Source organism: Melanerpes formicivorus, unplaced genomic scaffold (assembly GCF_026170545.1).
Source record: "Melanerpes formicivorus ecotype bairdi unplaced genomic scaffold, bMelFor1.0.p_v2 SCAF_110, whole genome shotgun sequence".
Classification (NCBI taxonomy): Eukaryota; Metazoa; Chordata; class Aves; order Piciformes; family Picidae; genus Melanerpes; species Melanerpes formicivorus.
The window spans coordinates 1,442,882-1,465,080 of NW_027142462.1; the positions used below are offsets into that span (position 1 = coordinate 1,442,882).

The 22,199-nt window shown below is 40.1% G+C and overlaps 1 protein-coding gene and 1 non-coding gene across 2 annotated transcripts; both read right to left on the bottom strand.

Moving 5' to 3' along the window:
* Positions 1–226: 226 nt before the first annotated feature.
* TRNAF-GAA (transfer RNA phenylalanine (anticodon GAA)) lies at positions 227–299 on the bottom strand. The gene has a single exon. It is a non-coding gene; the product is annotated as a tRNA-Phe (tRNA).
* Positions 300–3,597: 3,298 nt separating this feature from the next.
* Positions 3,598–21,849, bottom strand: TGDS (TDP-glucose 4,6-dehydratase). The gene is made up of 12 exons (XM_068166888.1): positions 21,750–21,849; positions 20,583–20,649; positions 20,044–20,112; positions 16,907–16,997; positions 15,833–15,975; positions 14,869–14,967; positions 13,973–14,032; positions 12,276–12,319; positions 11,859–12,024; positions 11,266–11,324; positions 9,501–9,598; positions 3,598–9,116 (listed from the first exon to the last, which is right to left on the bottom strand). The coding sequence occupies exons 1-12, from the start codon at positions 21,827–21,829 to the stop codon at positions 9,016–9,018; spliced, it is 1,077 nt and encodes a 358-aa protein (XP_068022989.1). The 5' UTR covers positions 21,830–21,849; the 3' UTR covers positions 3,598–9,015.
* Between the last annotated feature and the right edge of the window lie 350 nt (positions 21,850–22,199).

Consider the following 22,199-nt stretch of genomic DNA (forward strand, 5'->3'; position numbering starts at 1 on the left):
TGAGCAAAACAACAGGAAATTCCAGTCCCAGCACTCAGCGGGCATGGCTGGGGCAGTCAACACAGCGTGTTGCCACAAGCTCACGCACAAACGGTCATGACTGCCGACCTAGCGTGAGCACAGTATCCACCCGTTGGGTAACCTGGCTCGCGACTGGCCGGTGTGAGGGATTAAACGCAGCCAGCGCCCTGAGAGAGGCAGCAGCGAGACTGAGGGAAAAAACTTTTGCCGAAACCCGGGATCGAACCAGGGACCTTTAGATCTTCAGTCTAACGCTCTCCCAACTGAGCTATTTCGGCTCCCGTGGCGGCGGTTTCTGAAAAATGCTACTAATCTCTTGTTTCCCATGCATTAGTTGGTTGTTAATCGTGTAAGCCCAGGATACACGTTGTCATCTGTCCTGTGTCACTGGACACCATAACTACCACAAACGAATTGGTGACGAGTCACTGCAAATAAAATTATGCCTTAACAAAGACAAGTGCAGCAATTACATACAAGCATTTCACATCAGCGTAAAAATGTTTCAGCTGTGGCTCCCTGGATTATTCGGGAGCAGCAACTACTCTGTGGGATTCAAGAACATTATTACACTGACAGCATTTTTGCTTCAGAGCTTTCAGGGACTTTATTTTTAAGTTTGACAGACCTGACATTCTACAGACAAAAAGAGAACAGGCACCTCCATCATCATTTTCCCATGGTCTTGCTCAGAGGGGCATATTCCAGAGCTCTATGTGTCTGCCTAAATCACAGAGCCTGACTGAGCATAATCTTAAGAAATTTTGATCAAAATGTTTTCAAAATGTTTTCACATTGTTGGTTAAGCATTTTTTTCAACCAACAGCTGATATGGCATTCCTGCAGCTATGGATTGAAAGCTGAGAATGTACCTGTGGTCGGTTGAAGTTTCCCCCTCAGCATTAACTTTGCCAGACCAACTCAGTTAGAAGCAAATGAAGCTGTATTTACAAGCAAAAACTACACTCTACAATGGACTGCAATGAATATGAACAAAATATACAGTATTTACAATATTATACAGATAGTTACAATTAGCAAACCACATGAAAATCTGCACTCCCCCTACCCCCCTGTCCCAAGAGAGAAAAGGAGCGGAAAGAAAGCAGTGGGTTAGGCTTAACTAAACACAGAAGCCAAGGCCAGCCAACAAGCAAGTTAATCTCTCCCAAGCAAAGCAAACAGCAGGGATCAGCAAAGAAGAGAGAATTGGTTTGGTACGTCTCATCTTATTATAGATATTTATCCAATGAATTTGTTTAGAATAATCTTTTGTTTTCCTTTTTACACCCAACAGTGATTTATTTATATTTTCCTACTTTTCTGTTCAAAATCTGTAACTAAATTTAAAGACATAGCCTAAAAACACTACAGTACCCACATGTGCAAACTAGCACATCTGGCACTGCTGCTGGGCACTCACATCTCATGTTTGTGTTTATTTGCACATCCCATGGTTCTAGAAAAAGCTACCTGTGAGAGCACCCATTCCTGATTCACCCTGCATGCCACACGGGGAGAAATGCTGTAGTGCAAGATTGTCTGCTGCTTCTCCCTTCTGTTAGTCAAAACAAACCAAAGAAATCTCTCTTTCTTCCTCAGTAACAGAAGAGTTTAACAGATCCCTCCTTTTTTAAGTGTAGCCTTTTCACAAACTAACCTCAGGAATATCTGGTATTGCATATGCCTGTATTTTCTTTTACTTTCAGAAAGGGTCCAACAGAGGGCCACAAGCATCCTGGACTAGATGGGACTAAAATATGTCTTATGAGAAAAGGATGCGAGATCAGTGCTGGGCCCCATCCTCTTTAACATCTTCATTGATGATCTGGATGAGGGGATTGAGTCAGTCATCAGCAAGTTTGCAGATGACACCAAGTTAGGAGAAGATGTTAGTCAGTTAGAATGCAGAAGGGTTCTGCAGAGGGACCTCAACCAACTGGACAGATGGGCGGAGTCCAACGGGATGGCATTCAACAAGTCCAAGTGCCGAGTGCTGCACTTTGGCCATGGCAACCCCTTGCAGAGCTACAGGCTGGGGTCGGAGTGGCTGGAGAGCTCCCAAACAGAGAGGGACCCGGGGGTGCTGATTGACAGGTGCCTAAACAGGAGCCAGCAGTGTGCCCAGGTGGCTAAGAAGGCCAACGGCATCCTGGCCTGCATTAGGAATAGTGTGGCCAGCAGGAGCAGGGAGGTCATTGTGCCCCTGAACTCTGCTTTGGTTAGGCCACACCTTGAGTACTGTGTCCAGTTCTGGGCCCCTCAGTTTAAGAAGGACATCGAAACACTTGAACGTGTCCAGAGAAGGGCAACAAGGCTGGTGAGAGGCCTTGAGCACAAGCCCTATGAGGAGAGGCTGAGGGAGCTGGGATTGTTTAGCCTGGAGAAGAGGAGGCTCAGGGGTGACCTCATTGCCCTCTACAACTACCTGAAAGGTGGTTGTAGCCAGGAAGGGGTTGGCCTCTTCTCCCAGGCAACCAGCACCAGAACAAGGGGATACAGTCTCAAGCTGTGCCAGGGGAAGTTTAGGCTCAAGGTGAGGAGAAAGTTCTTCACCGAGAGAATCCTTAGTCATTGGAATGGGCTGCCCAGGGAGGTGGTGTAGTCACCGTCCCTGGAGGTGCTCAAGAGGGGATTGGACGTGGCACTTGGTGCCATGGTCTAGTCATGAGGTCTGTGGTGACAGGTTGGACTCGATGATCCTCGAGGTCTCTTCTAACCTTAGCGATGCTGTGTGATACTGTGTGTGTGACCTGGAGCTAGGCTGCAAGGTGGAGAAGGCTGCAAGACTGGAGAAGACTGACAGGGAATCTTATTAATGTTTACAAATACCTAAAGGGTGGGTGTCAAGGAGAAGGGGCCCATCTCTTTTCAGTGGTGCACTGTGATTGGATGAACAGCAAACAGGTACAAATTGGAACACATGAAGTTTCACTTCATGAGGAAAAACTTTACTGTAAGAGTGACAGAGCACTGGAAGAGGCTGCTCAGTCTCTCCTTCTGTAGAGACTTTCAAAACCTGCCTGGATGTGCTCCTGTGTGACCTGCCATGGGTAATCCTGCTTTGGCAGGAGGGTTGGACTAGATCTCCAAACCCTACCATTCTGTGATTCTCTATTTTTCTCAGGTTGTCTGACTGCTGAAAATTCTTTTGTGGACAACCTCTGTTCTGATGTATTTTAAGATATCAAAATGTCAGTTTGGTGTTCAGTTCAGTGATTGAAAATAAAATCTCCAGGAAAAAAAACTTCCATTAGGGATACTTTACAAAAAAACCCAAACATGCATCATAGTACTGAAGGGCATACAAACACTATACTGATACAAAATCCCCTATTCTTATGATTTCACATTGCCACTGGAAATGAACATTTTGCTGAGAAATGATGAATGTGAACACTTAATGAGCATGTCTCCTACTTAAGTGGCTCACATAATCTTGTGATCTTTGGTACAGATAAATTCCAAAAGTGTAATGACACGCTTTGTAGAAGTCAAAACACTATTGGCTGTAGAATTTTTATACATTGCCACAAAAAAACAGAGCTCCAGATTATTCTAATATTTATTATTTTTAGAAGCCTTTGTTTTGCCAGGTGAAACGGAAATAAATGAAAACAAAAGAGAAGGATAATTCAGTCTCAGATACAGTACATTTAATAATACAGCCACTTCTTTCACCAGCAAAATTTGGGGGTGTGTATGAAAGTTACTCTTACTGAAAAGTAGAAACATATTAGCATTTCATGGATGTTTAAAGAGCATAAGAACAGTTTTAGCAAAATGGAGTATTCTGAGTCCAGTTGAACTATTTACAACTTTCTCCTAACGGTGCCCCAGTCCAGAGAGGGAAAGAGACTCAGTTCTTTTGAATATTCCCATGTTATGAAATTAGAGGCACAAATGAGGCCAAAATATCAACAGCGAGGCTATCTATTAACAGAATAAAGTGGATGGAACAGAAGAGAGAGAGAGGAAAAAAACAGAGAGAGATGGAGAAGAGGGAGAGAGAAGAGGAAAGGAATTATATCACCACCCCTCCAGCCCCGCAAGACAGTTTGGGTCTGTGGAGGAAAGGTGCTGCCTTGTTGGCTGTGCTGTCCTCTGCTGGAGGAGGGGAGGGAGAGATCCAAAAGTCCTAGTCCAAGTCCAAGTCCTTCTCTGAGCAGCCTCGTCAGCTCCATGAGCTGCAGCAGGCAGAGCTTAGGACACGGAGAGAGGGCTCCTCCTGGTCTGCTTCTTCCAGGCTACATGGTGATGTCTCTGTCCTTTTCTCTCCTGGTATTTTCTTCAGAGTGGCATTGTCCAGGTCTTTTTCTTCCTCCCGTACCAGTAGTTGCTCAGATCTTTTATACAGTTTTTTAGGTATGTGTCCAGGTGGTGAATCATTGCACCATCCTCCCTTTCCGAGGTAGCTGATAGGTAGAGATAGGAATAGAATAGAATAGAATAGAATAGAATAGAATAGAATAGAATAGAATAGAATAGAATAGAATAGAATAGAATAGACCAGACCAGGTCGGAAGAAACCTTCAATATCATTGTGTCCAATCTATCATCCAACGCTATCTAATCAACTAAACCATGGCACCAAGCACTCTGTTAAGTCTCCTCCTAAACACCTCCAGTGATGGTGACTCCACCACCTCCCCAGGCAGCCCATTCCAATAGGCAATCACTCTCTCTATGAAGAATTTCTTCCTAATAGCTAGCCTAAACTTCCCCTGGTGCAGCTTGAGACTGTGTCCTCTTGTTCTGGTGCTGGTTGCCTGGGAGAAGAGACCAATCTCTGCTTGTCTACAACCTCCCTTCAGGTAGTTGTAGAAAGCAATAATGTCTCCCCTGAGCCTCCTCTTCTCCAGGCTAAGCAACCCCAGCTCCCTCAGCCTCTCCTTATAGGGCTTGTGCTCCAAACATCTCACCAGCTTTGCTGCCCTCCTCTGGACACAGATTATCTTGTCCATGCACATTCCAGAGAGTCATTATGCAGTGGCTCTGCCCAATACACTTCTATTGTCTGGGCAAGCAGCAAAGGTGATTTTATCTTTGTTGAGTCACATCAAGAGACAAGATTTAGTCTCTCACAAATGGGAAACCAAATTTGTGCTATTTCGTACCCTTCCAGAATAGGACTTGGAGGGGGAAGAACCACCTCCAAAAGTATCATAGAATCATAGAATCAGTAAGATTGGAAAAGACCTCAGACGTCATGAAGTCCAACCTGTCTAAGTCATGGCTTCAAGTGCCAAGTCCAATCCCCTCTTGAACACCTCCCTAGGCAGCACATTCCAATAGCCAATTAACTCTTTCTGTGAAGAACTTTCTCCTCACCTCAAGCCTAAACTTCCCCTGGCACTGCTTGAAACTGTGTCCCCTTGTTCTGGTGCTGGTTGCCTGGGAGAAGAGACCAACCCCCACCTGGCTACAACCACCTTTCAGGTAGTTGTAAACAGCAATAAGGTCCCCCGAGCCTCCACTTCTCCAGGCTAAACAATCCCAGCTCCCTTAGCCTCTCCTCACAGGGCTTGTGCTTGAGACCTTTCACCAGCCTCATTGCCATTCTCTGGACATGTTCAAGTGTCTCAATGTCCTTAAATTGAGGGGCCCAGAACTGGACACAGTACTCAAGGTGTGGCCTAACCAGTACTCAGTACAGGGGCAGAATTACTTCCCTGCTCCTGTTGGCCACACTATTTCTGGTGCAGGCCAGGATACCATTGGCCTTCTTGGCCACCTGGTCACACTGCTGGCTCATGTTCAGCCTTTCCACCCTCTAACAAATCAACACCTGCTCCCAACTTGCTGTTGTCTGCAAATTTACCGATGACTGACTCAATTCCCTTGTCCAGATCATCAATAAAGATATTGAACAAGATGGGGCCCAGCACTAGTCCCTGGGGATCAACAATAAAAAATCCTGACAAAACAAACAAACAAAACAAAACCCATAAACAACAACAAAAGAAACACCATCCACACTTTTTTTTCCTCTCATAACCTCCTCTTGTATCTAGCAAAGGACAGGATGGCCAAAGAAAAGCTATTTTCTGGTCAGTTATCTTTAGACAATGTAAACCAGCCTCACCCACAGCTAGCACTCCTTAATACCAAGCAGCATACAGATGCAAGCAAGTGCCAAGGTCAGACAAGAGAAAGACTTTGAGAAAGTAAGGATGACCTCCATCCCACAAACCACAACTTATACACACTCAAAGGCTCCACTATCCACAACTTGCAGGGCAGGTGGACTATGGATGGCCCTGCCTTAGCTGCTTGCTTCATCTTTCAGATACTACTTGTAAGGAGGTATTGAACAGCAGACTTGGGACATCAATAGGGTAGTAATCCCCCAGTGTTTCCTGAAGATCTTATCCAACCCAATGCAGTAACCCCAAAAAGAGATGCAGAACTGACAGTTGCAATCAAATATTTTCAAGTGTGATGGAAGCTGACCAGTCCTTTAGAAAGTGTTAGCAACTAAAGTGACATACACATTTACTCCATTTTCTTACTGGTGTAACCATAGTGTTCTATGCCACTAACCCTGAGAAAAGTGGACTGAATGACTGCTGTGTTCAGCATTTTACAGCCTTACCCCTTCTGTAGAAATGCTTCTTCCTACTTTTGGAGTAAAAAAAGTGAGAAATAAAGACTAAAAACATTACATTTTTCCCCCATTAACAACTCACTAGTTGATCCTTTATTCTTTTCTTCTGACAAAAGCCAGAAGTTTAATGGCAAAATCAGCTGTTTTCTCAACCAGTAAAGGCTTAGCCCTTTAGCCATTAGCCCTACAGCAAAGTAGCTCAATGCAAAAGCCTTCTACATTAGTATTTTAAAATTTAAAACATATGCTTTTTAATGTGCATGTATGTATTATATGTAAGAAATTACTAACACTAAACCAAAAACTTCTCTAAACACTTGGGAGGAATAAATCTTCAAAAGCATTTAAATAAATTACAAGAGTTTCCACTAAAAATTAATGGATCATTTGAAAAATTGAAATTCCAGTAATATCACTTGTTTGAATACATGGTCCTGCTCTGGTAGGGGGGCTGGACTTGATGACCTCCAGAGGTCCCTTCCAACCCCTAACATGCTGTGATCCTGCAACAATGACATAAATGTCAAAGCTTCCATTTTCAGCATCAAAATATTCCAAAAGACTTTTGAAAGCTCTATTCAATAAAGCAATTTCACCCTACTGCTTTCTTTTGTGTATTTCTGATCTGATTACACTATCAGAATTTCTACACTACCTGGAGGCTATCTGGGTCAGTACTATTAAATTTTATGTTCAGTTACTACTGCACCTGTGTCAGGGCAAAGCTAAGGCAAATGCCCCAAGATCCACTCTCCACAGAATTGTCAGGATTGGAACGGACCCCAGGAATCATCTACTTTCAACCCCCCTGCTATGGGCAAGGACACCCTCCACTACATCAGGTTGCCCAGAGCGACATCCAGCCTGGCCTTAAAATCATCCAGGAATGGTATTTCCACCACCTCCCTGGGCAACCTGTTCCAGTGTCTCACCACCCTTACGGTGAAGAACTTCTTCCTGACATCTAATCTAAATCTCCCCTCCTCTAGCTTGGATCCATTCCCCTTACTCCTATCACTACCCAACACCTCAAAAAGTTCTTCAGCAGCTTTCTTGTAGGGCCCCTTCAGATAGTAGAAGGTCTCTCTTCCTATACTTAGGCTGATAAGGGAAGGACTTCTGCACACACTTGTGTTTGGAGAGTTAAATCCCAATTTCTGATACTTTAGAAGTTACAGCAATTCGAGTACACCCTAGTATCCTAGGCGCAGGTTTCTGCAGAAGCAAAGAGAAGGATGTAGGACTATACCAAACAAAGAAGCTACAGTAATAAAACAGAGAAGAGTTTTTCTTTTTATGTTTGCCACCTCAAAGCCAAACAAAAGGGAAGCTAAATATTTATTAGTTCTTACTGTCTCCTGAAAATAAATTTAAAACTCTCATCTACTTTTCCAGTGTGTTTATTTGAGAGAAACCAGTTGCATCGTAACTTTTATTACTAAATGATTCATTGACACATTTCCTGAAGTTTCCTCCAAAACTCTACATTAAAAATCAATTATTTTTTCAAGATGTTTGTCACCAAAACAGAACAAACTAAAAAGTGGAAGCGTGCACTAACCCACAACTCACAAGACAAGAGGGTTTTTCCCCCTCCACAAATAGCCTTCATATCACAGGAAATAACATCACTGGAATGTTTGTATTACAGTATTTCAAGTTTGTTACAATTGCAGTTAAGAAAATAAGCATGTAAGACATGCTTATTGTAACACAGTAAAAAGATGACATCTAATACAGAGTAAAGTTTAAGAAAATGCTTCTGGAAATCTCAGTAAGAACACTTACTACTTCTTGACACTTTTACACATACACCCCTCTTAAAAAAATAGGGCATTTAAAGTTACAAAGTAGATACAAGTTTAATCAGTCATCTACAGAAGGTAATACTGCATCAGAGAAAATTATTGAATCATATGGATACCATATCTAGGTTGTATCCACTGGATTTATACTCTTGGCATATAAAGTACATAATTTTCCCCTTAATAAAAAATAAATATTTAAAGTGACAAAAATAACATATTACAGAGCAAAACCAAATTAATGCATATGAATTATTCCAGAGCTAAAAACAAGTTTCATTCAAAGACCCCAAACCTGTAACTGGAATTATTTACTTTATTAAAATAGCAGATTTGGCATCAGTTACACTAATTAACTGCATTATAAATATTCTTCACCTCATATAGGTCCTTAAAATCAATACCTAGTGAGAATATAGTATTGCACCATTGTTCCATTTAGAAAGTGCTGAAACCCTTTTCCAAGTTTCTGTATTCACCATGGTTCATTTATCTTGAATACATCAGTGTGGTCACTTGACTGAAGGCTTCAAAGAAAGGACTGTGTGAGGTAGAATAAATTCCTTCAGGTCCTCCACTACCCTATGGACCACTGAGCTGTGCAAATGGCTCCATCACAGGAAAGGGCTCCAAAGCGGTCTCTGTGTTTTTCCAGTTATGAAAGTTTTCCTTGTACCATTCAACTAGTATGAAGAGAATACTGATTAGTCAAGTCAGCCAGAGACAACAAGGAAATCCAAACAGCCTACCAATAACATAAGACCAACAATGTGCTAATAGTTTATTATGTAGTCTATAATATTTTAAAAAGTCATACTGTTTCAATTTTATAAGTTCTTCACTGAACTTATTCTAGCATTAAAAAGCAATTAATTCTAGTACTTTATGCACTTTAACACAATTAATCTTCCTTTTTAAATCAGGTAAATTCACTACTTGAAAAATAGCCAATTTTATGCAAAATTGAAGTGTTAAATTCATTCTCTTTACTTCAAATTAACTAACCTGTGCACCCATTTTCCCCCCTTTCCCTTGTCCCATCACATCTAAATCAAAGTCAGTCCTACTTGTTTCTTTTATTCCTTCTTTCCAAGGCACTTTAGGTCTCCATCCTAAATTGTGCATTTTTTCTGAGCTCATTGGATATCTCAGGTCATTGGTAGGTCTGTAGAAGTATAAAATGCACACGGAAAACAATGTGATTAGGCTTTTTCATTAGAGATGCAGTACCTCATGCTGTCTTCAAAGCAGGCATGCTTCAATTTTGAAAATCCCATCAACATGAACAAAAAATACTGCCTTCAAAAAATACACAGGAGCTGAGTGCAGCTACAATACAATTCAGTTCGTACAGTCAGCTACTTAGAATTGACTAGAATAAATATGAATTAACATCTTATTGGCACAAAAATGAATGCAAAACTCAAATTGCTGCCAATACAATTGCGTGGATCAGTGCATTTGCAACTCTTTAGACAGTCACAACACAAACCAGTGTTTTCCATTATCCTCATTCACATTTTTCATTCTGAAAGCCCACAAATTTCCAAACACTTCAAATTTGAAATACAGACTTCCAAAGCATTGTCATCACAGTGCCTCATTAGCTGCACAAACTTAGTAATACTGAATATGCAGAATCCCAGGCTGCAACATTCAACACAGAAAGAGATTCCCTATGTTTAAACATAGCACAAACTTTCACTTTCACAACCTGGCAGTTTGGTAGTGTAGTCTAGCATTCCTGGTTTACTGGCACTAGCATTCTGAATAGTTAAGCCAAGTGCGCAGAAAAATGAGCTACTTATCATTATTAAAACATGCTAATCTTAAGCAGAAGCAGAACTAATTTTTCTATGGCAAGTGACCCCCATGACCTTTCAGTTGCTCATTACAGAATTAAATAATCATTAGCTAGGTATCTTAAGAATCGTTTTAAGACCTCAACACTCTTTGAAACATGTATTCCTATGTGGTTAGTCTTCCAAAGCCCATTTATGTTTAAAGATTAAAGGACAAGGCCCAATACACATGAAGAAACCTCTCAGCCTAAATTACACTCATCTTACTGAACAGTCACATCCTATCAGCCCGAGGCAATGTGTTCAGACTCCTGCAATACACTCAGATAGGATTCTGAAGAAAGTTCCTCTTAAAACCAAAAATTGATACATTTAAACACTTCAGTTTCCAGGATAATTCAAATGTGAACAGAAAGTGAAAATTCTAAAGGCCACAGCAATACTTAACTGCCATCAGCAAATACATCATTTCTAATCACTCCAGGGAGAGTGATATCTAAAGTAAGCAGAGGCTCACTGTTGCTGCAGAAAAGAAACTGAGATAAGAGAACAGAGCCAAATCAAGCCTGAAATTAAGGAGGGAACACACAGCAAAAGCATATCTATGAAAGCTATCCATTTTTGCTACCACACTAACTTTGGCACCTCAGAGTTTTACATCTCCTTTTGAGATAGCAGTTTCAGCTTAAGATAGGAATCTAAAATTAACTACACTCTGTATGTGCATATTTCCACCTGTGGAGAGTGGGTCTTGCCTATAAAGCACGTAAGTCTGAAGTAGTCTCATTAAGGTCAAAATACTAAACCTAAATGAGAAGCCTGAAAAAAGTTTGAAGACAGACACGTTCCCCTTCAAGACATACACTCTAACCTAAAAATCCAAATAATAAATGGAAAGCAAACCAGCTCTTACTCCTTCAAAAGTTGTCCCTTGTGCAGAGCAGAAACACTTTCCCAAATAAATGGTTTGCAAAAGTCGCAGAAGCCTTCAAGAAAAAGCCATCCTGCTTGTGTTTTGCTATGTTCCTACCTGTCTTTGACATAATCCATCCAGTACTCCATTTCAGATTCTGAACTGGTCTTCTTTATCTGTCAAGAAGAATAACAAAAGTTATCACCACACACCTTGCACTGTCTTAATATACATTTTAAAATAGATTTTTTAACAATATTTAAGTCTGTTAAAAACAAACCAACCAATCAACCAAAACACACAGACAGAAATGGTCTTCTGTCAAAACTGAGTTCTCAAACTACTGGAATTATCAAAACAGATTAAAATTCCAATACTTTTCTTTCATCCAAGAACCGCCTAACCATTCATAATCAGAGTTTAGTAGTGTCACACTCTCAAACCAAAACTTAAGTAGCCAGCATGAAAAATCCCCCACTAAATGTTATCATCATGCCACTTATGTCTCAGCTGGGATAAGTGCTGCAGCATGACAGCCTGTACTGCAAATTTACATACAGAAAAGGTAGTCCATCATTCCACAGCAATCACCTTCTAAGACACACTACAAGCCTAAGCTCTCTCAGAGCTACAAAAGTAGTAGTAGTTCACAGAATAGTATATACATGTGTAATGACTGGTATACAAAAGCATGGTAACTGTTTACTCACTAAATGGATTAACTCCTTAGCAAGCTGGGCTATGGACATCTCAAAGTTAGTTCCAATGTTATAAATTTCACCTGGCTTTCCCTCCTTCAGGACAGTAAGGAATGCTTCTACCACATCAGCTGCATAAAGGAAATTCCTTCTCTGAAGTCCAGAACCATGAATACAGCTTAAAATCAGGAAAAGGGAAGAGATTTTCGTTACTTAAATAGAAGCATTCCATTTATTTGACTTATGTTTTAAGCAGTTTTGCTGTTAGCTGTTACTGAAGGTACCTTAAGTAGCTGACATGCAAACAATCCTTTAAGGAAATCCTATTATTAAAATAAACTATTCATAACTTAGTTATAAAATTACAATTTTACAAACTATTTAGAACTGTAATTAGTACAGATATTAAAATAAAAAATAAATACTTACCATTTTCTGTTTTGTTGCAACAGAGATATAAACTTTGGAATAACCTAAGGAATTGAACAAAAATCATTAGTCCATTTTAGAAGCTGTTATTCTGCAAAGAACATGAACCTTTACCAGGAAGTGTCATTAAGTATGTGAATAAGACCCTATACTTTTAAGTTTACTTAAGTCTAATCAAAGAATGCATCAAATCCAGAAAGTTCAAGGATTTGGGGTTGTTTTTTTTCCCCAAGAGCAGATGCGTCTGTTGCATTGTAAAGCTTATCCTTCTGGTCAACTGTTACAAAATGGTAATTATAAATGTAACATTTTTACAAAATAAAATGGTTCCATTGCTTTTCACACACAGAAGTGCATTAGAGTTCAATTAGAGTTTAGATCATAGTTTAAACATCCAGCAAATTGCAGTACATCTACAATCAGAAAGAATGAGTGATTCAAGTAGTTACATTTGGAAGAGAATCAACGGAGAATTTTAAGATAAGTAAACACAGACCAAGTGATAACCACTAGCTCACAGCATAAAGATTTACAATATTATGTTGAGCTACAAGCTTAGATCCGTTCACAATGTCCCAGAAAGTTCAGGGCAGTTGGCCCCACTGTTGAAGTTTTTTTTATCTGAAACCATTAGAAATCTATTCCAATTCACTTATTTTAATTCACTGCCCTAATCATAGGAGGAGGCATGCAAGGTAAAACTAAAGATGCATATAGCTTAATATTGTCCTCTTGGCAACAACTAGAAGAGAATACCTAAGGAATAATACATATATGATGAAGATGAAAGCAAGTATAAACAGTGATACATCCCCTGAACATACTCCCAACATCATGCAACCTGTAACCAGACATTTCTTAAGACATTGATCACTGGAAAACATATTTTAAAAGCCGACACTTATCTATCTGCAATGATGTAGGGAAAAATAAATTCATTTGCAAAAAAACCCCAAACAAACAAAAACAACCCCCATAAAAATCAATTCAAATTAAAGTATACCTCACTAGAATAGCAAAACATAGCTACACTTCACACAAGCTCCAAACTCCAAAGAGTTCGCTATCAGTGTATTTCCACTTGCTAGCACAACAGAGCTTAGTACTGCCTGAAAAGACAACTCCCTCTCACAACTAACTGCCTTTAAAAGCCCACAAGGTGTGTATGGACACATGCAAAGAACAAGTCGTTCTGCACTACTACTCACCTTGTATCTGATTGCTAGAGCTTCATTTTATCTATGTTCTGTACATGTTGGAATCTCTCTTTATTGACCAAACATTTATCTCACAATATAGTGTTTGAAATGTTCGAACCATTTATTAAGTGTTCATAACAACAGCATATGACATGCGAGTTAATGCACTTAGAAAGGGAAACCTACCAGGCATAAGGCAGTTAAATATCCCTTGAAAAATAGAAAAATTACAAAGTCATTGTAATAAAATTTATGTAAATACTGAAAATCTTCAGTTGATGCTTTACTGGCAAGGCAAAAAGATGTGTTCACTGTGTTGATGGTAAGACATGCTAGTGTGAGATCAAAACATACAATCTCAGTCAAGTGTACACAAATATGTTTGCAAGACAGTGCTTTTTTATTTTTTTTTTTCCCCAAAGTCAGAAAAGAGTAACATCATGACAACCCTAAATTACTGTACACTGGAGCTCAGAGTAAAGCACAGGTTTAACTTACTTTTTCTGGGTACTGATGAGGTCCATAAACATTACTGCTCCGTGTGATAACAACTGGGAACTTAAGAGCATTAAACAGGAAAGTCATTATGTAAGAAAATGTATACAACTAAAAGCCTGTAGGCTTCCTGCCAATCAATAAATAATACACTTACATACCAACAGTGCTTATTGACAAATACATATGCCCTTACAAACATGAATGAATGAAGCTATCCATGCTTCTTGTCAAACAGGCAAGGCCCTCCAGCCTTCTCAGACTGTCAGAAGCAAAAGTGACAAATGTTTTTAATCTCTCAATCTTGCTTAGGAACCTCCATGATCTATCTGGTTGACTGAAGATTGGCTTACTAATACTTATTCCAGGAAAATGTTTCACAGCCATTTATATCTTATTCAAGTCAGCCTTACATCAACAACAACACATGTAAAAAACCAAAAGACTAATCAAAATTTTGAACATTTTACTTCAAGAAATCTGAGTGACAAGGTTATCCCCTCTGCCCCCCCTGGCTTTTTTTGCTTTCACTGTAAGTCTACTCTCACTACAAACTGATCTTTGCATATTTTACTTCTATATCGATGGATTTCCTTCAAGTTTAACACTATTTTCTTAAACTGCTAATGTTTTTTTGACCATTTTATCAAAGAATTGTTTTGGACATTACAGTTCAGACTTTTAAAAAAGTTTTAAAACATCTGACTTCTCACTGTCCTGTAGTATATCTCCACCAATAAGTAATGGACAACCTCCAATACATCCAAACTACAAGACTAGCAATCAGAAAAAACTTGTCACTGTGTGGACTAGTACTGATTTTTCTTTTATATTCTTACATACGTAACACAGACATGTCAGTATGGTCTTCAGAGTTTTTGAAGCTTCTATCAACTTACTTGGTATCTTTCCCAGTAAGACTGAACAGAACACTCTGCAGCAGCTTTGGAGGAAGCATAGGGATTTGTTGGACGTTTTGGTGAAGATTCATCAAATTCCTAACATCAAAAGAAAAACTGGCATTACTCAATTTGTTTTGCCCAGAAAAATCTAAAAGTTACAAAAGCTGCAACTGCAACCAAAATAAAAATCCCTAAATATCAAGGATGACAGACTGATAAAATCACCCTTCCACTTACAGCAGAAGAATAGTTAACAAAAGAGTGTGTTTATCAAACACAGGAGAGTGCTAGAACACTGGCAGTAATATTTTTATACTTGTAGTAAAGTACCTCACAAAAACAGGTCAGGAGGTTCAATCCTTAAGAGTACCATTGCACTACAGCTAGCAAATTGACCTTTTAGTCCTAAATAAAAGGTATCTGTTATCTCACTGCTTTAAGTAGAATAGAATAGAATAGACCTTCAATATCATTGCGTCCAACCTATCAACCAATCCAACCCACTTAATCAACTAAACCATGCAACCAAGCACCCCATCAAGTCTGCTCCTGAACACCTCCAATGACTGCGACTCCACCACCTCCCCAGGCAGCCCATTCCAATGGGCAATCACTCTCTCTGTGTAGAACTTCTTCCTAACATCCAGCCTAAACCTCCTCTGGCACAGCCTGAGACCGTATCCTCTTGTTCTAGTGCTGGTTGCCTGGGAGAAGAGACCAACTTCTGCCTGTCTACAGCCTCCCTTAAGGTAGTTGTAGAGCAGGTAATATGTATTCAATATAAAGCATGCTATGAAAAAAACAACAAAAAAATTATTTAGGACAGTTTTGATACTTAAGTTTTCTAGAAACAACCAGTGCTTATTTACAAGTTCCACTAAGTCATGAATTTACAGAGGCCAAGGAAAGTTAGATTGAAACCACTAAAACCAGAAAAACCCTCACGCATTTTTAATCTTACCTCATCAGTACTACCTCCATATACTTCATCTGTACTAACATAGATAAACTTCTCCACGTTGGCTTCATGTGCAGCAGCAATCAGCACATTAGTGCCATAAACATTCACATAAGTGAACTCCAGGGCACGCCAAAATGAAAGATCTACATAAAAAAAAAAAAAAATCCAGGCAATTCTGATTACTTTTAGCCAAGACAGGACTTCCCAGCAAACCATAATATTAGAGGCTGCAATATAGACTGGGACTTCAACACTAGTTCTTTGATTGGCAGATAGCAAGATCATTATTAAATGAAGACACTTCAAGACAATATCCTTGGTCTGTACAAGAGGCTGAAATCAGGAGCAAAAGCTTATTGGCTATAGATGCTTCCATTGCAAACAAATTACCTAATTTTATTTAAGTGGTAGCATAACTACCTCCCCCCTCCAGCTGGAAGGTACAAGCTCAGTAAGCAAAGTATCACTCAGTTGTATAATGTAGTACTATATACCTATTACTGTTAATTAACTAGTATCTGGTTTAATTCTGACAATTTTTGCCAAGTATTTTCCTGCATAATTCTTTGAGAACTTCTCAATGAAAGGAGTATAGTAAGGATAGTTCTCTTTAATAGTCTTACTAAAAAGCAGCAATTTGAAATAGGCACTTCTAAGCATATTCTCTATTTTTAGCACCCTGGTAGGATTCTGAAGGGGACTATGCCTAAGCCTTCAACTTCTACATAGGGGGTTTTCCTGCAAGGTTGGAGCAAATTGAGTTAAAACTTGAGACTCCATTGTCTTCATGACTCCACCAGTACCCTGGCAATTACACATGCCTAGATCATATTTTAAAATGTAATGCAAAAGAAATGCCAGGAATTACTATTTATGCACAGCTAACAGAGACAACAGTCAGGTGAAGCACTTTGTAAAGTAAGGCTGTGAACCTCAAGTTAAAAAGGCCATCAAATCTTGAATCATATAACTTGTTGAGACAAACTGTATCCTTGTTATATATGAAAATAGAAAAAAAATCAGTATGTATTTGAAACAAACATACTCAGAAAATAATACCAAAATACTACTCACCTACATGTGTCTGGGCTGCAAAATGAAGGACTATATCTATTTTCTCAGTTTCAAAGAGCTGTTTTATGAAATCAGGTTCACAAATATCTCCCTAAACAAACAAAAAAATTATTTTGATTAGAAAATACTAAGCTTTCATTTGTACCAAGCATTGCATTAAAGGGGAAAAAAATTACAGAGGAAGCAGAGGATGCAAATAGCAGTACCAGATAAGCTTGGGTCAATTTATCAATGCCATGTCTATAATAAAACCAGATATAAATATCACAGATTGCATCAGGTATGAAGGGATCCTCAAAAGTCATCTCCTTCAATCACCCTGCATTGAGCAGGGACATCTCCAACTAGATCAGGCTGCCCATGGACACATCAACTCTGATCTTGAACGTCTCCAGTGACAGGGCCTCAACCACATCCCTGGACACCCTGTCCCAGTACTCTACCACTTTCACTTTAACAAACTTCCTCCTTATGCCTAAGCTAAATCTACCCTGCTCCAGTTTCAAACCACCACCTCTGATCCTATCACTACAAGACCTTCTAAACAATCCTTCCCCAGCCTTCCTGTAGGTCCCCTTCAAATATTGAAATGCAATTATAAGGTGTCCCCAGAGCCTTCTCTTTCTAGGCTGAACAGCCTGTCTTCATAGGAGAGGTACTCCAGCCCTCTGATCATCTTTGTGGTCCTTCTCTGAATCCGCTCCAGCAGGTCCATGCCTCTCCTCTGCTGCAGTCCCCAGAGCTATTTTGAGCAACCCTCACAACAAAACTTATTTCAGGATTTGAATTATTATTTAACATAAGAAACGGCATCATCCCCCAAAATACACACAACAGATATCGTGTGTGGCTTCAATAGCAGTAGAACAAACAAGAGGGTTACCAGAGTCTGGCTATCGGACAGCGACACCTAGTGGCATTATAAAAGGTGAAGCGGATTTCCACTTCTGTCAAAATAAGACAATTGGATGACTTGCACGTATTTTCGGTTTTATGGTTTGTTCTGGTAATTTGGGGAGTGGGGGGGATATTGGTATTTTAATAGATAAATTTAGAAACGAGTCAGGCATGGACCCACAAGCCATCCTCTAGTTTGGCGCAGAAGCAACAGGTTTACATTAAAGGTAAAGGCAAGCTGACGAAAAGCTTTTGATATTTTCCTATTGGCTCAACTTAAACAAAGACTTCTGCATTTTCAATAACATGAAAATTATCTAAAAATAGTTCGAATGCATCTATGTTTTAAGAAGTTCACAAGCAACAATTCTGAACAGCCTCAAGAGAAGTATAGTATGTCAGAGATGGGAGGAAGGTTAACTGATTTTCCTATTTCTCATCCCTGAACAGAACTGACACGCCCCAGCAACCACTTCTGGCTCACACATTATGTTGAACTAAATGGTTACATTTATTTACTTTAAAAAAACAACCAAACAAAACCCCACACCACTTAAATTCAAACTCAGTTTAACTGTGCTGAGCAACAACAGAACTTGTAATAAAACCGCATCCTTCATACAGCCTCTTACACAAGTTCTCCCAACTTTTACTTCTCTGACCTCTAAAACAGGCTTCTTTTCTACAGCATCACTACAACATTTACCCTTGCTTCTCTCTTCTAAGGTCAGTAACAATACCATTAGAACGGTACTCACAGGGCTCATCCACCAGACGTTATTTGTTACAGTGTATTTTTTTCTGTCAGTGTAAACTGTGTGGTTGCACACCATCTGCTATTAAGCTCTGATCAAACTTCCTTACAAAAAAAAGAAGTGCCAAAAAAAAAAAAACACAAACCACCAAACACCCAAAAGTCCCTGAAAAGTTAGAATGAATTGTACTGATCTAAGTTTTAGGAAAATATATTCCTACTCTAGGTCAGAAGACACATCATTCCTTGTTAGTATCCCGCTACCTCACATAGGAATCTGAGCTAGGATGCCTTCTAGAACTCTATGTTGTCCTAAACAATTAAATGTTCATATATACATAGGTAACAAGGCTTTTCTAATGCATTCATGCAATTCATATCACACAACAGAAATTCTCAGAATATAAGAGGTATGTTTAACTTACATAGAATCATGGAACATTAGAGGTTGAAAGGGACCTCCAGAGATCATAAAGTCCAACCCCTCTGACAAAAGCAGGATCACAATGCATCCAGGTGGGTTTTGAAAGACCCCAGAGCAGACGACTACAGAACCTCTCTGGGCAGCCTGTTCCAATGCTCTGTCACCCTCACCGTAAAGAAGTTTCTCCTTATGATGAGGTGAAACTTACTATGTTCAAGTTTGTATCCATTGTTCCTTATTACTGTGCAACACTGAAAAGATTGCCACACTTCATTTGACACCCAGCCCTCAGATATTTATAGGCATCTACCACCTTTGACAAAGTTTCCCCAAAGTTGTTATTTCAGAAGAGCTTCAGCACATAAGCCCAGCAGTTAGAATGTTTATCTCAACAACAAAACTAAACCCATCTCCTGTCTGGATATAAGGCTGTGTAAAAAGTAAGCTAATTTAATTGGCGTAATTTTAAAAAGGAAAAGCATATATTGAATGTTCCTATAAGACCCTGTTCCTACACAGCAACAACAGCAGCAAAACAAGAATGCAGCCTGATGTCTAATGCTAACAGAACGTGTTGCACATCACAGACTGTTATAAGTAGCAGTGTTTGAAGATGCAAAACCTAAGATAGCATCACAACAGCATGACGGAGCTGAATTTGAGTCCATATTACCTATATTAAGAGAAACAATTATACCCACAACCACTCATCTCTACTGCCAGATTTTTACCAGTTCTGTACCTGCATTATATGGTAAAATACATTAACTTTCAAAAGACTACTTCATGTAAGAGGCAGAACACACTACATCTTGTCACCAACTTCCACGGATGATTTAAGATAAAGAGATGAAGTAAATGCCGTTACATCCACCCAACTGTCACATACACTGGCATATGACATTCATTGTCAAGAATGAGTCAGTGTAATAGTAATTCAGCTTTACCGTACATGAAAGCAGTGGTTTTTGGTTTGGGGAGCTCTGGAGACCACATTACTTTAGTATGAAGACATAAAGATCAGTAAAAAGCCAAGTTTCCTAGAAAAAAAGGCTTTATCACCTGGATAAACTTGTAGTTTTCTTTCTCAGAGACAGTTTCAAGATTCTTCAAGCTTGCACAGTAGTCGAGCTAAGGAGAAATACCTGGTCAGTGTCATGAACTGGTCCTTGTGAAAGTAAACAAGCTAAGATCCAACCTAATTACTAGACAGCTTGAGAACAAAGTAAAAACTTTTTACAAAAGAAAAGCTATTTTGCAAGCAGACATAAAGAAGCTTTAGAAACACAAAACTATGAAAGATATTCTAAACACAAAACTATGAAAGATATTCTAACTCCAAAAATTCTTAACCATAACTTTAGAACTTAAAATCTCCCTTTACTTTTTAATTATTATTTTGTTTTGTTACAAGTAATTATTTGTGATGAGTACAGGACAGTAAACGTGAACAACAGTTACCTTTTTTTTTTTGCATAGGAACAAATTGATAGTAAAAAAAAAAAAAATGTACTAGGTAACAATAACCCTTACAAATTTCAACACAGATTACATTAAAATTGTTTAAAATAATTTTCCATACCAAGAAAGAAGACATTTACCTTATCTAGATTTATAATCAGATAGTTGGGGTAGTTTTTCACTAGGGAGACAACTACATGTGAAGCACTGTAAGATAGAAGGAAAACATATTTTACAATTATATAGTTAGCTTTATGGTAACAATGAGATAACAAATTACAAATAAGCTCAGCAATATCAAAATGCTTTGGGGGGAAAAGGAGTTGTACTCAAAGAGGAAATAAGATATATTTTAAGATACATCAACATTATTCTATAGATCATGCCCTTAAGTACATATTGTTATGAAATTAAAAGTCTGATTAAAAGCTCATGCTATAACAAAAGAAAGCAGCACTGCTCACAGCCACCTAAAAAACCTCAAAACATTACATGCTACATTCAATTACCGTTCTAAAATACTTTTAAGGTTATGCACTAAGTATTAAGAAGAACTAAGCAGTCATCTTTCCTACTGACTCTCCAACAGTGATGCTAGACGTAAGAAGCAATGACAGCCTGGCTACCAGGTTTAACTTCTCGTCAGTACAGTCTTCCGTACAAGTAGCTCCCCCTGAGACTTCAGGTTCAAATGGGCCCCCAAGCTGAGGGGCAAACACAGAAATCTAGTCTTCTTACAGCTTCAGCCTCTGAGCAAGATGAAGGGCCCTACCTTAAGGCGGACTTTAATAATCATTCTCTGCCTCGAACAAAGCCCGTATCACCGGGAAGCGGATATGATAACACTATTTAGCTCAAAGCACCGCCGCTCCCATACCCCACCCTGACTAGGACCGAGAACCAACGCTCACTGTCGGCACCTTCTCTCACCAAACATCTTCTTCCTCAACACGGACAGACAAGTGCAGGGCGGCAGCCCAGTTTTGTGCACACAGCTTCCCATCTCAAGATCCATGACACGTGAGAGGCACAGGTAGCCTCTAGGGGGAAATCGAAGCTGCAGAAACAGCTGCGTTTACCGCAGCCTTTACCTGAGCGAACGCGCCCTGAGCCGGTGGCGCCGCTGAGCCGGCTAGGACAAGCCCAACGGGGACAGGAAAGCGAGACGGCACCACAGAACCGATCCCGCTTCCACATGCCCTCCACCTACCATATCCCACACGTGCCCCCAGGAAGAAAGCCGGCAGACCCCTCCCGGGCCAGCTGAGAGGCGAGGCCGCGCCTGGAGCACTGCTACCACCACTCACATGAACCCCGCACCGCCTGTCACCAGCAGCCGCTTCTCGAAAACGCGCAGCTCCACTGGACTCGTTAGACCCGACATCATCTGCACTTTACGGTAGCGGCTCTCACCTCTGCACCGCTTTGCGCCGCGACGTCACACCTACACATGCGCACCACTGGAGGCGGCACTCCCAAGGGTTTAATGGCCAAGCCCGCAGTGACCGCAAGATTCTGCGTGACAAAACACCTTCCCCTCTCCTCGCGCTCCTCAACAATGGAAGCGAGCGGCAGCGCCACGAGCGCGCCACGCGCAAAAGCCAGAGATTTGTCTCCGCCTTCTATGGCGACCGTCCCCTTTTACGACTGTAGTTCTCAATTTACGGCCAAACCCAGCAACGGACACGTATAGCAGGGCAGGAGCGCGGTACGGTGGCAGGGGCGGGGCTGGCACAGCCAACAGAGGAGGCCTTGCC

Coding starts and splice junctions, on each gene's coding strand:
- TGDS (XM_068166888.1), bottom strand. CDS start 21,829: ATGATGTCGGGTCTAACGAGTCCAGTGGAGCTGCGCGTTTTCGAGAAG. Junction 14,968..15,832: donor ATGGAGGTAGTACTGATGAG/GTAAGATTAAAA, acceptor TTTTGATGTTAG/GAATTTGATGAATCTTCACC. Junction 14,033..14,868: donor CTTACTGGGAAAGATACCAA/GTAAGTTGATAG, acceptor AATGCTCTTAAG/TTCCCAGTTGTTATCACACG.